Below are 17,542 nucleotides of genomic sequence, written 5' to 3' on the forward strand. Positions count from 1 at the left end.
AGGACTGGGGTGTAAGGCATGCCAAAAATGTTTCCTTGATAAACCAAAAGGTTTCTGGGTTTCCAAAGGATTCATACCCTGTTACTGCATAAACTTTGTCTGCTGGCACGTAAGTGCATATTACAATATTGGATGTCCCCTGAACCTCCAGCTTACTGGCACTGGAGGACTCAATAGCATTTGTTGGTATCTTGGGAAAATAGGGAGGTACAGGGATCTCCTAAATGCAAAAAAATGTTTCACTTTGACTTGGAACCCTTATCTACAAATCTTAAGAATCAAACTTCGACGCCTGAAACCTAACAGTTTAATTTTCTATTTTGGTAGCCTGCCTTAGCTCCCATAGTTCAGTCCGCGTTTCTGTATGGGAAAGGAGGTGGGTAGGATGTACCTCATGTCCGTATCATATGATTGTGGCTTAGAGGGCCCTCAGAGGCCAGACTCTTCTGGACCGACCTTCTTGTAGTTCAAGGCAGGGACAGTCTCTTAACATGCCTGTGTAAAGTGTCTAGTACTGCAATAAAAACTCAGAAACTAGACAGTTCTGGAAAGGATTCAAATTTTCAACAACAACAACAACAAAAAAAATTGCAACCTTGTCTTTCAATTCTTAAAATAGCTTCTTTTGTCTTTTACAAAATCTAGCAAGAACACACCTTGTTGCTAATACCAAATTCTGAATCTGGTTAAAACAGTAAGTTACAGTAGCATGGAGGTCCTCCAGTAAAGGATGGGATGAACAGGAGATTCGCTTTGGTTGTTTCCAGAACCGACTGATTGTTAGCGAAGGAACAAGCCTCTGGCATGGCCATCATATAAAGTTCAAAAGTCCCCCATTCTCCCTACAAAATTGCCATCACTCCACATTAACATTTAGGTTCCTTCTGCTAGTATTAATTGGAGAGATATACATGCACAACAATTTTTTAAATTGGGTGTTCAGCTAGAGAAATTAAGCATGCAAGAGGTATATTTCCAATTTCCCTCAACTTTCTCCCATGAATTAATATGCCCATGTTTTCAGCCTGTGTCAATTTCACTTAAAACAGAGATGAGATACAAATTTTACACCATTTGATAAATTAGGAAACATGCAGGCCCGACATTAGGTGGTGGCAAACATGGCAATTGCCCTGGGCTGCCATACTATAGGGAGCCTCCAAACCTACCTCAAGCTGAAGGCATAGGCTCAAGGCCAGTTTTGGGGCCCCCTCCCCAGTTTCTGCCATGGCCCCCTAAATGTCTAATACCAGCCCTGTGTGATCCCATTGATGCACCAGTTTAGTGGATAAGATTCTTTGCAACAAAAGAGAACAATACGCCTTATCTATAACAGAAATGATAAATAATAGTAGTAGTATAAATAAATATTATAAAACATTTAGGGCGATATCACATTTCATTTGATTCCCTCTTGGATATAAATGTCTTCTCTCGAAAAAATTAAGTGAGCCTCAGAGAACCGCACCCCCCCCCCCCCCCAACAGGGATGTTTGTATATCCCTCACAAAGTTACAAGCAGAAAGCAGTGTATGGGGGTGGGGGCAAGATAAGAAGGTACTTTTTTTTTAAGATTGTGGAAGTGTTATGAAAGGATATTATAATCTTCATAAATCAAGGAGAAATAATAAAAATTGACAAAAAGCAGGTTCACCCAAAATTTGCTCTATTTAAATTACCATATTTACTTTTGCAGAGACAAAGGAGTAGCATGATCAACAGGACACTTCCAAGCAAAACCAGGTAGATGGGAGATAAACAGAATGTTCTTTAATAATAAAAGACTCCTGTGTAGCGGATCCAGTTTTCCATTTTTGTGGTTACTGGCATATTTACTTTTGGCAGGTCAAACACACCACCTGTAGGCAGGCACTCCAATAATAAAATGGATAGATGCAGGGGGTAGCACCCCTCCATCTTTTTGCAAATTAAAGTTGGGGGGGGGGGGGGGTTGTTTGTTTTTTTGGTTTTGTTTTGTTTTTTTACAGGAAAGATTCTTAATTCCTTCCTTGCCTAATATAGGAAATAAGAGCTTGTCACATTTCTGAACTAGAGGGAACCCTATACTTGCTGCCTTTTATTGTGGGTAACAGCATGAACATAACCTTATTAGACATTTGGAATTGATGGAGTCATGGGTTCTCTCTTACAAACTGAAGTTAAATAAAGATAAAACTAGATTTTTATGGCTGAATACACCAGCAGTGCTGAGTGCTAATATTATCCAGATTAATAAATGGACAGTAAAATTGAAGGGTGCTTCTAGAAGCTTAGGAGTGGAAGTAGGCAACCATTTACAAGAAATTATTTTATGTTTACGAAATTGTGCATTATTCATAAAGTTTTTGATGTATTGGTATTTAGTTTGCTGGTCCAGACCTCGATATTCTTGGACTACTGCAATTCTATTCATAGTAGGTACAAAAATTTGCAGCGTGAATTATATTTGCCGTTGACTACAAGGTTTTAATTTAAGATAGATCTTGTTTTTAAGGCACTGCATGCAAAACTCCTGGGTTACTTGGTTTGTTTCTCTTTAAATCAAAACAAACATTTAAGGCGTACTAGAAATTAAATATTTGTTAAACTTTCCTTCAGGTCAAGGAGTTAAATGTAAAAGAATGTTTCAAGCTTCTTGTGTTGTGTGCCAGGTGGCATCATGTTGGAACTCTTCCTCTTTTTATTAGGACAGAGGATAAGAACCAGTTTAGGAAATCACTGAGGATATTTTTAATTAAGAAATATTTTTAGGGTTTAGCGGTATGATAACATCAATTAAAATTTGCTATATCACCAAAGCTAACTCGCAGGTCTCAGCGGTTTACATTATATAAAATGTAAAAGATTGAAACTAGAAAAGAACTACAATTTGGGTAGAAAAGATAACAAGTCCTAGACATGTATAGAAAAGGAAGAAATAAAAACAGCAAGTTATTTTTGATTTTGTAATTTCGTGAAGAATGCTTCAGTTTTTAGTTAATGTTACCCGCATTGAACTATACGGCTTTTGCGGGCTATAAAACCCTAATGTAATGAAATGAAGAACCTTTTCAAATCATATGGATTATCCCTAACCAGGATACTGCCATCTCTCTCCATTGCTGTACAGCTCTCTTCACATACTGTATTATCTGCCATAAGTTTAGTTAGACGAGTCAAGTCCTGGTGAATACATACCTTCAAGTGTACTGAAAATTTAAAAATCGGTAGAAGGGTAACCAAGCTTGAAGTCACAATTTCCTTTTAAATAATGGAGATCTGGACCCATATCCACCCCCACCCCTTAATGAGATGCTTATAAAACATTTTTTAAATCTGGTTTTAGAGTCTGGAAACTTTCTGGATTAGATATTTTCACCCATTTCATTTCTTTAGATATACAGTACAGTAGAGTGTCGCTTATCCGACAACACCCCAGTGACATCACCGAATCAACATTTAAGATGCGTGCGGCTTTTCTTCCTCTTTTCTGGTATCGCATTCAGACAACAGCAGCAATTTTTAGACCTGGTACTGATTTTAAGACCAAAGATCCTGCTTTTCTCTGCAAAGGCAGCACCGTTTGACTTCGAGACCCAGGCACTGATTGGTAAGATTCTTGTGCACAGTGAGTTTTATTGTTGTTTCTGTAAGATGTACAGCACTTATTACATATTTTTATTCCTCTCCATAGATCTGTCTAGTCCACGCGATACACTGCTCTCCCTGAAATGGACGATCAAAAGAGGAAAAAGTTGTTTTGTCTCTAGAGCAGAGATTGGAAGCTATAAAAAGAATAGCCAAGAGTACATTCATCCAAAAACTACAAATGAGCTTGGAGTAGGGAGAGTGTTATTGACTGGAAAAGGAAACACAGTAAACTGGAGAAACGGGGCTCAAATTGTACCTCTAACTTTATTATTTATGGTACATTTCTACCCCACACTTTCCCACACAATAAAAGGAGACAAGGACATGCCAATATCAGGGGATATATTGTAAAAGAAAGCCCTATTTTTCTGAAAGGAATTCAATGAAGGTGACCCCGATTTCACTGCTAGTGTTGAGTGGCTTAAAATTACTGGGAAAACATATGGATAAGACAGCTCAATATTTCTGGGCAAAAATACAGATAAAGAAAGCTCATTATTTCTGGTGAAAAACTGTCAGAGTGGAGGAATTTCACATTCAAATCTAAAATCGACCAACGCCTTGTTAAAAAAAAATAATAAAGTTTCAAGGGACCAGATATACAATTGTGATGAAAATGTTGCCAGCAAGAACTCTTGGTTCCTGGTTATAAATGGAGTAAAGAAGAAAAAAAAAAAAGAGTAACAATTCTAGCCTCTAGCAACAAAATTACCACTGACTTTCATTGGAAAAGTCAAACATGGCTCCTGTTGTACTTCCAATGAAGTAATAATAATAAATAATACAGATAATAGGAACCAGAGAAATACCTGGATGGACACCGACACATTCCTTAACTGGTTTTTGAGAGAATTTGTTCCATCAGTTTTTAAAGATTTGTTTAATAAATCCTTGGAGATGGGAGAGGTTCCGAGGGATTGGAGAACGGCGGAGGTGGTCCCTCTTCACAAAAGTGGGGATAGGGAAGAAGCTGGAAACTACAGGCCGGTAAGCCTCACTTCAGTTATTGGAAAAGTAATGGAAGCCATGCTGAAGGAAAGGATAGTGAATTTCCTGGAAGCCAATAAGTTGCAAGATCCGAGACAACATGGTTTCACCAAAGGGAAATCGTGCCAAACGAATCTCATTGAATTCTTTGACTGGGTGACAGGAGAATTAAATCAAGGACGTGCTATGGACGTCATCTACTTAGATTTCAGCAAGGCTTTTGACACGGTTCCCCACAGGAGGCTCTTGAATAAACTAGAAGGGCTGAAGATAGGACCCGAAGTGGTGAACTGGATTAGGAACTGGTTGACGGGCAGACGCCAGAGGGTGGTGGTAAATGGAGTTCGCTCGGAGGAGGGAAAGGTGAGTAGTGGAGTGCCTCAGGGATCGGTGCTGGGGCCCATTCTGTTCAATATATTTGTGAGTGACATTGCCGAAGGGTTAGAAGGTAAAGTTTGCCTTTTTGCGGATGATACTAAGATTTGTAACAGAGTGGACACCCCGGAGGGAGTGGAAAACATGAAAAAAGATCTGAAGAAGCTGGAAGAATGGTCTAACGTTTGGCAATTAAAATTCAATGCGAAGAAATGCAAAGTGATGCACTTAGGGAGTAGAAATCCAAGGGAGGCGTATGTGTTAGGTGGGGAGACTCTGATAGACACGGACGGGGAGAGGGATCTTGGGGTGATAGTATCTGAACCTGAAGGCGATGAAACAGTGCGACAAGGCGGCGGCCGTAGCGAGAAGGTTGCTAGGCTGTATAGAGAGAGGAGTGACCAGCAGAAGAAAGGAGGTTTTAATGCCCCTGTATAAGACGTTGGTGAGGCCCCACCTGGAGTATTGTGTTCAGTTTTGGAGGCCGTACCTTGCGAAGGATGTTAAAAAAATGGAAGCGGTGCAAAGAAAAGCTACGAGGATGGTATGGGAGTTGCGTTCCAAGACATATGAAGAGAGACTTGCTGACCTGAACATGTATACTCTGGAGGAAAGGAGGAACAGGGGTGATATGATACAGACGTTCAAATATTTGAAAGGTATTAATCCGCAAACGAATCTTTTCCGGAGATGGGAAGGCGGTAGAACGAGAGGACATGAAATGAGATTGAAGGGGGGCAGACTCAGGAAAGATGTCAGGAAGTATTTCTTCACGGAGAGGGTGGTGAACGCTTGGAATGCCCTCCCGCGGGAGGTGGTGGAGATGAAAACGGTAACGGAATTCAAACATGCGTGGGATGGGCATAGGGGAATCCTGTGCAGAAGGAATGGATCCACAGAAGCTTAGCTGAAATTGGGTGGCGGGGTGAAGAGGGGTTGGTGGTTGAGAGGCTAGGATAGGGGAGGGCAGACTTATACGGGGTCTGTGCCGGAGCCGGTGATGGGAGGCGGGACTGGTGGTTGGGAGGCGGGAAATACTGCTGGACAGATTTATACAGTCTGTGCCCTGAAAAAGACAGGTACAAATCAAGGTAAGGTATACACATATTAGTTTATCGTGGGCAGACTAGATGGACCGTGCTGGTCTTTTTCTGCCGTCATCTACTATGTTACTATGTTACTAACTTGCTAAAGCTGCCTAGAAAAGCAATCCTTCTCTTGAATAATGCACTCTCTCATCCCGATGAGGACAAACTGAGAAGTGCCGACAGAGTGATTTTTCTACCTCCCAAAATCAGCCAATGGATCAGAGTGTACTGGAAACAATAAAGAAAAAAACATCGCTGTAAGCGTCTAACAACGCTTGTTTGTACATTGAATGAAGGAAAAGGATTGATAGAAGTGTTAAAGAATTTGAACATTGAAGATGCTTTTCATTGGATCACTCAAAATCAGAGTGGAAAAATTGAACCACAAACCCTTGCAAGATCATGGAGAAAAGTTAATTTCTGAAGATTAAAAGTGAACAAGGACATGACACTAAACACAAAGCAGCTAAGGAAGAAGATGATCTCCTTCCTTTGTTACAAGAAAATACGGGCTATGAGAATGCTTGTGAAGATGACAAAAGGAATGGATGCCAAAGACGAGCTAGAAGAACTGACAGTGATGCCATTGCTGTGCTGAATGGGAGTAAGAACGAAGATGATGCTGATGACGAAGACAATTTGAGTGATCCTACACCTGGAATAGATAAAATTGTTTAAAAAAAAAAAAGTCATAGTGAAGGGGTCAAGGCTACTGAGGTTGCACTAGCTTAAATGGAACAAGAGGAAGCGACCGCTGCTGATGTTATATCATTGAGACACTGGACGAGTAGTTCTTGCCACATCTGGAAAAAACAAAAATCTTAATTATGAAATATTTGTTCCAGAAAAATTTTTAACAGCAAAATCATGGTGTCAGAAACTACAATTAAATGTTGAAGTCTGATTTTGTATTTGCACTACAGAATCTCCAAAGTACCAAAGAATCTTGCGTCTGGCCTTTATCTTTAGAAGAAATCATGGTTAGGAGGAGGAGCATAAGCTTGCAATACAAATTGCTAAAAATATTTACTCTAAAACCTCCTTTAAAAATACTTATTCAACATTTCCTTACCTGGAATCTCTGTACATTTTGGAAATGTTATAAACCTTACATTTTTAGAATGTGAAACATTTTCTAAATTTTCCAGTCTTTGATTCAATGTCATATTCTCTTTAAGTATGGCCACTCAAGTATCAGATTTATCAGCTTTTAACTCTAATTATGGTAGCTTTTTCCCTTGTATAGCCATAGTCTCCACTAAATTCAAAACTTGAGCAGCCTGATCTTGAAACTGAGTAGACTTATTTTTAAATCACATATTGCACTCTTTAGAGCAGTTAAGCTATTCTCTAATGGCAGCAATTTCTTTTCCACTACATCATAAGACAATCCACCTGCTGCTAGGTTAAGGTAGATTCCAAGGCTTAGGGAGACTCCAGACCTCTAATCCAGTGGGTCTCCTAGCAGCTCAGCAATCGGGAGTATGAACCAGGATAGAACTCTGGAAAAGCGATCAATTGGACTGGCTGCCCCACCCAGAAAAACGTTACCTCCCGCTTTCTGGGCTCAGCTTTCTTCACCATGGTAGGCTAAGAGAAGGGGGGAGGGGGAAAAGGGGAAAACAAACTTTAGAACACTAGCAACTATGCAGCGGCCATATTGCTCCGCCTCAGATTCCAGGCCATATTTTACTACAGAAGTTAGTTGGTATCTCAGGTGTAGTTTGGGACTGGCTGGCTGTTTAAAAGATTGCACATCAAGATTCAAAGGAGTAGTAAGGTCTTGTAGTTAGCAGGCATATCGTGGGGTGCCTGAGGGATCACAAACTATTTTCCAAGTTCATTGAGAGAGACTTTAGGAATTTGGGTGATGACTGACACCAATGATCTGAATATTTTAAATTCCATTTCGGTATCACTGTCCCCTCCACCTGCATCCAAGGTTCAGAACTAGGCAAAACCCAATAAGGGAAGGCCGCTTACAAATGAGCCAAAGGCCAATGAAGACCTGGGGGGGGGGGGGGGGTCAGGTTAGCGAGAGGGACAAGATAATGGCAGGAGAACTAAGGTGAGGAAAGAGTTAAAAGAAAAGAGGGCGGGGAAAGAAAGGAGGAGTGAGAGACAGGAAGGACACAGAGGGAATAGACAGTTGGAGATCAGGGAGCGTAAGAAGAGCAGCGCTACATGGTAGTCCCCCTCCCAGCTGCAAGGCTACAGGGCAAAATAAAAATCCTTGTTCCACGGTTTTTCTACCCAAAGCTCGACTTACCGCATCTGCAGGAGTCCATCCAGCAAACTTGCTAAGTTTGGCGAGCTGGGCTCTGACGGAGGTGCTGTGGGCGTCAGCCAGCCATTCAGAAAGATTTCCTCTCCCCCCCCCCCCCCCCCCTGGCTACACTGCTGGTTCTCTTGGCCCCATCTTTAAAACGAGAGTTTTTTTGGTCACTGTGCAGGGTAAATCCCTTAGTGCAACGATGGAGGGATCTCTCCAGCCTTTAATTAGTGCCAAAAGTCCTATGTCACCGAGAAAGAGCCAAGGAACCACATTTCCATTGCTGTACACAGCTACAACAGAGCTTCCAAGGCCAGGAATCAGGGAGCCGTTTGTGAGTGCAGCGCTGCACTGTATAAGTGCACCGTAGTATTAATCTGTGTCTGTTAGCTTGCCGCATGCACATAGTTTTATCCAATGTTGCTGGTGAGGAGGGTTGATGGGCACCATGTGGAGTTGGGTAGGGAGCCAGCAGGATAATTGGTCCTGCGCTGCCGGCACCAAAACATCCCAAGGAGCAGTGAGTGCAGCAGCATAGCTGCTAAAATGTTAGAAAAAAAAAAATGTTGCCATTCAGGGCAGAGATCAGACAAGCGGTGCGGCCATTTTGAGTCTAGATCTTGGTAGCAGCCATTTTGTGGGTCAGGGCACAACCCTCATGGCAATACTGCACCTACTTTTCTTCCAAGGGTTTTTTTTCCTCTCCAATAGGTGTACTACTGACAATGAGCTCTAGATGGCAGCATAACAAAATATTTTAAGCTTGCTTCTTATAAGTAGCCATGAGATTGGACAAGCAGACCAGCTGTTTTGGGTCCAGATCTTGGTTGCAGCCATTTTGTATGTCTGGGCAGCCCACCCATTCCTCTTCATCCTGGCAATGCTGCACATAGTTTTGTTTTTTCTTACAAGGTGTTTTTGTTGTTGCAAGGGGTGTAATACTGACAACGGGCGATAGATGGCAGCACAACATCTATTTTAGGCTTGCTATTAAAAAACATGCATATAAAGATGCAGATGAGTTATGATGTGCACTACAATTATGGGATCGAGCACTGGCAAAGGGTGATTTTGAGCACATATTTTGAGATTAGGCAGGCATTATATGGCCTCCTTCTTTCATGCATCTGCTTCTCAACCTAATTGCCAATTCTCTTAGTGTCTATTTAACAGAAATGCCACCTCAGCGCAGTAAACAAGCAGCAGCAGCCAAATCCACAGGACGGTTTGCAAAAATGATGGCATCAAAGCACAGCAGCACACCACCTTGGAGGAAAGGAGAAACAGGGGTGACATGATAGAGACGTTCAAATATTTGAAAGGTATTAAGCCACAAAATGAACCTTTTTTGGAGACGGGAAGACGGTATAACTAGAGGACATGAACTGAGGTTGAAGGGGGGCAGACTCAGGAATAATGTCAGGAAGTATTTTTTCATGGAGAGGGTGGTGGATATGTGGAATGCCCTCCCGCGGGAGGTGGTGGAGATGAAAACGGTAATGGAATTCAAACATGCGTGGGATAAACACAAAGGAATCCTATTTAGAAGGAATGGTTCCACAGAATTTTAGTGGGGATTGGGTGGCGACACCGGTAATTGGGAAACAAAATGAGAGCTGGGCAGAATTCTATGGTCTATGCTCCGATCGTGACTGAACAGAAAGGGGTGGGCTGGAGTGTAAATTTTAAGGAGTTCGACGTTAGCTTCAGAACTTAGTACAAGAACAGTACTGGACAGACTTCTACGGTCTGTGCCCTGAGAAAGACAAGGACAAATCAAACTCTGGTATACATCTAAAGTATTTTGTTGGGAAAACTGGATGGCATATAAAGACCTGTACGATCCATCATTTACTATGTTATTATGTTACAAGAAAAAGACAGAATGCAGGGACAATCAACACAGGACCTCGATGCTCTTATGACAGAGCTTAAAAAGCAAATTGAGCAACACGGTATAGCCTCAGTAACCCAGCAGCTACAATCCCTAGACTCAACAGTGTCTGAACAGTGCACCAGCCACAAGCGACGAGCGTCAGGTACCAATACCAGAGGCAGCTAGTCTTACAGACACTCGATTAGGGGGGTAAATGAAACGAGAACACCGCAGGCATATCACAGCCCAGTCTCCTCCTGCTAACCCTGATGTGTCATTAGCAGAGGTGATAAGAAATGCGCTGCACACTTACGAGTCTAGGCAAGGAGCTAATGTGGCAGCCAGTACAGTAGGGCAGACCCAGAAGATTGACTTAGTTGACACTACCAGGCCTAGGACCAGTGAAGGTATTGTTAACTCTAGAAATGATGCGTTATGAGGTGTCTAGATGCATTTCAAAAACTATGAAAAAAATATGGAAAAGGGAATTTATTGATATATTCTCACTCCTCTTGCGTGAACAGGATGATGATAGCAACAATATGAGGAATAGGTTTACATTCCATTTGAATGAGAGAGAAAACCAAAAATATTCAAATCCATCACGAATTGGATATCTGCTTTTCATATTTTTATGACAGTTATTGTGGAGAAAGCTGGAAATGAGCCCCTCAGATACATGGATTCCATCATTGGTGCGCATAAGCGCTATGGGGGTTGGGCATGGCTTAATTATGACATAACATTTAAGAAAAGCATGGCTGATGACCCATCTCTCTCATGGAAACATAAGGTGGTAGACTTATGGCGTCTCACAGGCCTTTCCTACCAGAGGATATAACCATACAGATATGTCAATGCACAGGCACTTTCGATCCTTTCAGTCGCTACCAGTAGGAAGACCAAAGCAGTATGGGTTACAGGCAGGGAAGATAGTGTGCAGACAACTGCTTTCAACTCCTAATCATGACTCTCTTACTCAGTACCCTCACTTATCACCCCCACCACTGCAATTTCCCCACCCCTAGCTGTCTGTTCGTCTGTCCAATTTAGATTGTAAACTCTGTTGAGCAGGGACTGGTCTCTTCACGCTCATTTGTACAGCGCTGCGTAAATCTAGTAGTGCTATAGAAATGTTTAGTAGTAGTAGTAGTAGTAGTGGACACAGCTACGCAGTGTAGGCTCCCAAAAGATAGCGCTTTCAGGCAGGACACAAAGCTGAGAGCGCTAGCTCCCTCCCCAATCAAGCTTGATGCCATGTCACGGTGGCTGGCTAGGTACCCGGATAGAACAAGCAATTGCAAAGGGTTTTGCTAGAGGCTACAGTATACCTTAACAGGGCCCCAACAGGATTCACCACAATACCCTAGTAATGCGGCATCCATTAACACACACCACCATGTCGCTAGAGAGAAGATAAAAAAGGAACTTGCTTTGGGTAGGATAACAGGCCCTTTCGCCGAACCACCATTCCAGAATATGATAGTTCCCAATTGGCATCATACCAAAAAAGGACCCAGGGAAATTCCATCTCATTCATAACCTCTTCTACCCTGTGGGAAAGTCTGTGAATGATTACATTGACCCACACCTCTGTTCAGTTCACACACACACGGGCTCTACCCTTCTTGGTAACTCACAGGACTCTGTCTCAAACCCAGGGGAGTTCTCTGCCTCCTCTTCTTCTTTCACAAATGGTCACTGACACCAGGCTTCTTATAACTAAAGGTTTTATTAGTTGCCATTTAACATACTCTTCATCGCTTATTTCTCTTCTTTAACTCAAACATAACAAAAGGCATTTACTCAGAGTCTTCTAATTAAACCTTTTCAGACTTAGAGCAGTTCCTCAAACTTTCACGGTTTAAACAGTTAAACAAAAACATTTACTTTTCCTACTCAGAGGACAGTGCAGCTATCACCTTTTCAGCAGAGAGCTTCCCCAGCGCTTCCCATCTCCCCCAACCAGCTTCCCACCAATGTTTTAACAAAGCTGCCTGAAAACCCCTCACACCTGGTTCAACTTCCCAATTACCTCCTGGCTTCTCACTCTCCTGCCTACAGTCCTTCCCCTGACTCTGATTCCCTTGCTGCTCCACTGCATTCTGGACTTTGCAGTTTCCTGCCTCCTCACAGAACGCATGACGCACAAGCAAAATTGGCGAAAGTGGATTTCAAATCTGCATTCTGCCTCCTACCTGTGCACCCCGGGTCATTTCACTTGTTAGGTTTTAGGTTTGAGGACCAATGCTACTAAGACAAATGCATCCCAATGGGCTGCGCTATTTCTTGCACGTACTTTGAACAGTTTAGTTCTTTTGTTCACTACCTCGACGACTTTCTGTTCATAGGACGAGATACGCAAGAGTGCGCAGCCATGTTACAAACCTTCACTCAAGATGCTACTAACTTTGGCATTCCGCTAGCAGCCGATAAAACAGTAGGCCCCTGCAGCGTATCACATTTTTAGGTATAGAGCATGATGTTATCAAACAGTATTCCAGACTTCAAAAAGAGAAAATACCAAACTTAGGATAGCAGTAAGGGAGATGCTACAAGCCAAAAAGGCAACACTAAAGCAATTCCAGAACTCCTGGGTTTACTATGCTTTGCCATGAGGGTCATCCCTATAGGATGTATATTCACAAGAAAAATAACATTGGCAACCACAGAGGTAACCAAGGCCATTAAAGATGACCTGGTGATGTGGAGTAAATTCCTAACGGCATTTAATGGTTTATCCTTTTGGCAGGACTTGGATTGAAGCAGGGACCATGAGAGAATACATTTTTGGAATTGTTCCCTGTCATGGCAACTTTACATATTTGGGGCCAGCACCTAGCAAACAAGGCACTCATCTTTCACTCAGATAACATGGCGGTTGTTGAAACCATTAACAAGTTATCGGCCAATACAGCCTACACTATTAATCTACTGAGAAAAACAGTCCTACAGTGTCTGTATCTTAATGGGGCCATTAGAGCCAAGCACATATCAGGCAGATAGAATTCCATAGCAGATGCTCTCTCTTGTTTTAAAATTTCAGATATCTGGATCCTGTCTGTCATGGGGGCGCAGGATTTGAAACCAGTTCCAGGCAGCATTTGGCCCATAAAGGTTTGGGACTTGATGCAGAGAAGATATACAGCCGCATTCCTATGCTTCCTTCATCACATGGAACAGCAGGGGTATAGAGACATTTTCAATGTAAACCACGCTCGTCAAGTTCATTCTAAAGTCATGTGAAAAGGGAGTCAGTAAGGCACGTGTAGATCCACGATAGCCAGCGTTATTTTTTTTTCACAACAGCAGCAGGCATTGACAATCCAACTAAGAAATTTGTTGTTACCAGAATGATGAAGGGATGGGACAGGGCCAGGGCAAACAGATGGATACGAGACAGCCCATTACACATGCCGACCTGATTCACCTTTTCAGTATAATAGAAGAGGTGTATGCCAGTGACTGAGACCCGCCTATTCAAATGTGCCTTCTCCTTGGCTTCCACGGCACCCTCTGTATAAATAAATTGGTCTCTAAATCCAAGCTAGCCTACCCTGATATGGGTCTGTTAGTTTGAGATGTGACCCTGAAAAAGGTACTTCCATTGATTTATTAATTTGGAAATCCAAAACAGATCAATTGGCCAAAGGGACCCACATACTGCTAAACCAGGACGTGGGTGACCTAACATGCCCCGTCAATTTCAAGGCTTATATGGAAGGAAGGCTGCAGGGATCCAATTGGATGCTGATCACAAACACACCCCACTAACCAGCTTCCAATTTACTAGAGTTCTGCACCTCTGTATTGAGTGGGCAGGCATGCAACCAAGCAGTTACGGCATGCACTCCTTCAGAATTGGGGCGGCTGCTTCAGCAGCAGCACTTGGACTCCCCAGTGAGCGAATCAGGGCCCTAGGCAGATGGAAATATGATGTATATAAATGGTACATTAGACCGGTCAACGGAGTAGAACGATGGCAGGATGGCCGCTAGGCAGAACAGATATTGAATCAATGTTTTTTGTTACAATATAGCTTCCTTGCAATACAACCTCCTTAACATATGACTTGCAGGTCACCTGGATGAGAAGCAGTGGATTTGGATATGCGAACACTTGTATATACACTGGGCACAGAGAAGGGCAAAAGTCAGACTGACCGGTGGGAACTTTGGCTTTCCCACAAAAAAAGGTATTAGTAAGCTGGTTAGGCCTCAGAGGGATGAGGTAGGAACAATTTATGCCGACCGTGTTATGGACACTACAGACCCAACCTACTCTATATGCTGTACTCGTGCACTTGAGTGGTAACGATCTGGCCACAGTCAACAGCGTGTTGCTATTAAAAAAAAAAAAAAAAAAAGATGTAGAATAATCTCCCGACACTAGCAAGCCTCATACCACGGTCGCGCTTGGCTTGGTCCACCATCATCCTGAGGGGGGGTGGCGGGGAAGAGATCTCACTGGTCGGTAGACAAGACTAGGGAAAAAAAAAAGATTAATAAATGGATGGAAAAATTTATGCAAAAAAAAAAAAAAAGGGGACACATAATTAGGAACGATCTAATAACAGGGTCCTGTGATGGGCTATATAGACCAGATGGGGTACACCCCTCAGATATTGGTTCATTCTTAATTTTGATTTTCAGGACTACATCAAGGCGATAACATTAGGTGGTGGCAGCAGCCAGGAGCAGGAGGAGTCCACAGCAAGCAAGGACGTTATACTACTACAGTTATACTGACAGTCAGTGCCGGGTACACAGCATCTTGGCAGCTAACGGTTGTAAGTTACGTGTAAAATCTATGTTGGGTAAAGCTGAAATTTAATCAAAGAAATATATGCCCGCATGTTAGCGGAGATATGAAAGAAAGAACATTGAATCAGCTTGTCTCCCGACTTGGACAGTCAGGAGGCCCAGAACATTGGGTGTTGGAAAAAAAAAGTGTAGGTGCATCCTGCAACGGGATACGCCAAAAGGCCAATGGGTGCTAAGAGAGACAGCACAGCGTGGACACAGGGTGCTTGGATGGCACGCCTGTGAGGGAATAAGAGTAAGCGGTTAATGAAAATGTTTACCCAGGCAGGAGCTAAATGTTAAGAATATGGCAAGTGATTTAATGTTATATGTATTATGTTCACAATTATAATGTCAGACTTTCCTGGCTGCGGCCCAAATAAATTCCACTATCTGTTGAAATGGATTCTTGTGTATTAGTATTTATTAAAAAGAATGTATGTTAGGTATGTGCTGAGTGCCCGAGTTGTGATGCTAGAGGATTCAGCATTTGATGGTTTTTTTTAGCATATTATCACCTTAAGTATGGAAGGGGTTTTTATATTATTAAATGCACATTTAGAATTGTGTGTGTGTATGTATAAATTTCATTTCATTATTATTATTTTTTTTAATAAAGCCATAGTCTACCTTAGAACTAGAGAGAAAGAAAAACAAACAGTAATATATCAATTATTGTATAGTCTTACATTTGATATCCCTATCAGCCAAATCAATGTCATTTTCCTCATTCTTCTCCACACACACACACACCTTCCTGCAATCGTCCAAATCCCTATCCCATGCTGCTCTTCAGTACTACACTGGCAGCTCATACTGGGATGTATTCTGCCAACAGCATTAGTCTGATGACAAGTCACCAAGATAGAAACATGGCAGCCATCAGTTTTTCAAACGCATCACAAATGAAACACAGTGTCATGTAATATGTGTATTTAATGGGGGGGGGGGGGGGGTGGGGGGGAGAAGGAACCTCAGTAAAACTGACTGCACATCTTAAAATGCAGCCGGATTAGCTACTCACCCAGCAGCGGGTTGGACGCCTCTCAGTGAGAACCGAAACTACCCCAGAGAGTATGAACTGTAAAAGGAAAAAAAAAAAAGAAAAAGATGTACATTGTAAGTAAAACTAGTGTGTTTAAACACTATACAATTTCAAGAGTCACAAGACAGATGCAATAATGTTCCCTGTTCTGATGGATTTAAGTTTATATCCAACTTTATCCACTCCAATTGGGCTTGCACAACTTACAAATTGTTTGTAAACAGGAATAGTGAGTGAGGTCTTCAAGTTTGCAGAAGACACCAAATTATTTAGAGTTAACAATGCCGCAAATTGTGAGACAATACTAGGTTCCATATTAGAGATTGCCATCTAGGAAAGAGATCTAAATATCATGGCCCATACATTGAAATATCTGATTAGTATGTAGCAGCAGTCAAAAAAAAAAAAGCCAACAATATTGGGAATTAGGAAAGAATCTTATTGTGTCTCTCTCTCCACAAGTATCTGAAAAGCTTGCAGAATTAGGGCCCTGTTTACTAAGCAGCATTATAGGCACGTTAACGTTTTTAATGCACATTAACCATGTGCGTGCTTACAATACCCCTATAGGCACCTACACGGTTAGTGTGCAAACTAAAAACACTAACACACCTTAGTAAACAGGGCCCTTAGAGTACAAAGAAGGGCAACCAAAAGAAAGGGAATGGGACTTGATATACTGCCTGTGGTTTACGTGGAGGGGCATAATCGAATGGAAACGCCTATCTCCATGGGCGTTTATCTCCGAGAACGGGTCCGTGAAGGGGCGGGCCGAACTGTATTTTCGAAAAAATGGACGTTTTTGAGCTGGGTGTTTTGTTTTTTTTAGCGATAATGGAAACTAAAAACGCCCAGCTCAAAAACGTCCTAATCCGAGCCATTTGGTCGTGGGAGGGGCCACGATTCGTAGTACACTCACCCCCCTGATATGCCAGGACACCAACTGGGCACCCTAGGTCAGTGCGGTGGACTTCAGAAAAAGCTCCCACATGCATAGCTCCCTTACCACGGGTGCTGAGCTCCCAACCCCCCTCCCCCAAAACCCACTACCCACAAATGTACAACACTACCATAGCTCTTAGGGGTGAAGGGGGCACCTACATGTGGGTACAGTGGGTTTTGGAGGCCTCCCATTTACCAGCACAAGTGTTATAGGTGGGGGGGGGATGGGCCTGGGGCCACCTGGCTGAAGTGCATTGCGGTACCCACTAAAAGTGCTCCAGGGATCTGCATACACGCAGGCCTCTAGGACTGGTTGCTGCTATATAACATTGGCACACCAGTTGACACCTAAAGACTAATCTCTCCAAAAACGCCCTTTATTGGAATAACCGCCTTTACTCACAGTTAACTGCAGATCAGAGGTTGTGCCCCACTGGCAACAAGTCTCCCTGGTACTGAGATGAGCAGTAGGTCAGAGCTGGCAGAATGCTGTACAATGCCCTCTTTCAGCCACATTCAAGGGAA

At 42.5% G+C, this 17,542-nt stretch overlaps 1 protein-coding gene across 2 annotated transcripts in view; it reads right to left on the reverse strand.

Moving 5' to 3' along the window:
- Positions 1-17,542, reverse strand: part of LOC115482298 (transmembrane protein 176B-like) — a 123,937-nt gene that overhangs the window by 79,579 nt on the left and 26,816 nt on the right. For both annotated transcript variants that reach the window (XM_030221999.1, XM_030221991.1), the window contains one exon: positions 16,055-16,111. In XM_030221999.1, coding sequence (XP_030077859.1) covers positions 16,055-16,111 — 57 coding nt within the window. The remainder of the gene's footprint in view (positions 1-16,054; positions 16,112-17,542) is intronic.

The sequence above is a fragment of the Microcaecilia unicolor genome, chromosome 1 (assembly GCF_901765095.1).
Source record: "Microcaecilia unicolor chromosome 1, aMicUni1.1, whole genome shotgun sequence".
In the NCBI taxonomy this organism is placed as follows: domain Eukaryota; kingdom Metazoa; phylum Chordata; class Amphibia; order Gymnophiona; family Siphonopidae; genus Microcaecilia; species Microcaecilia unicolor.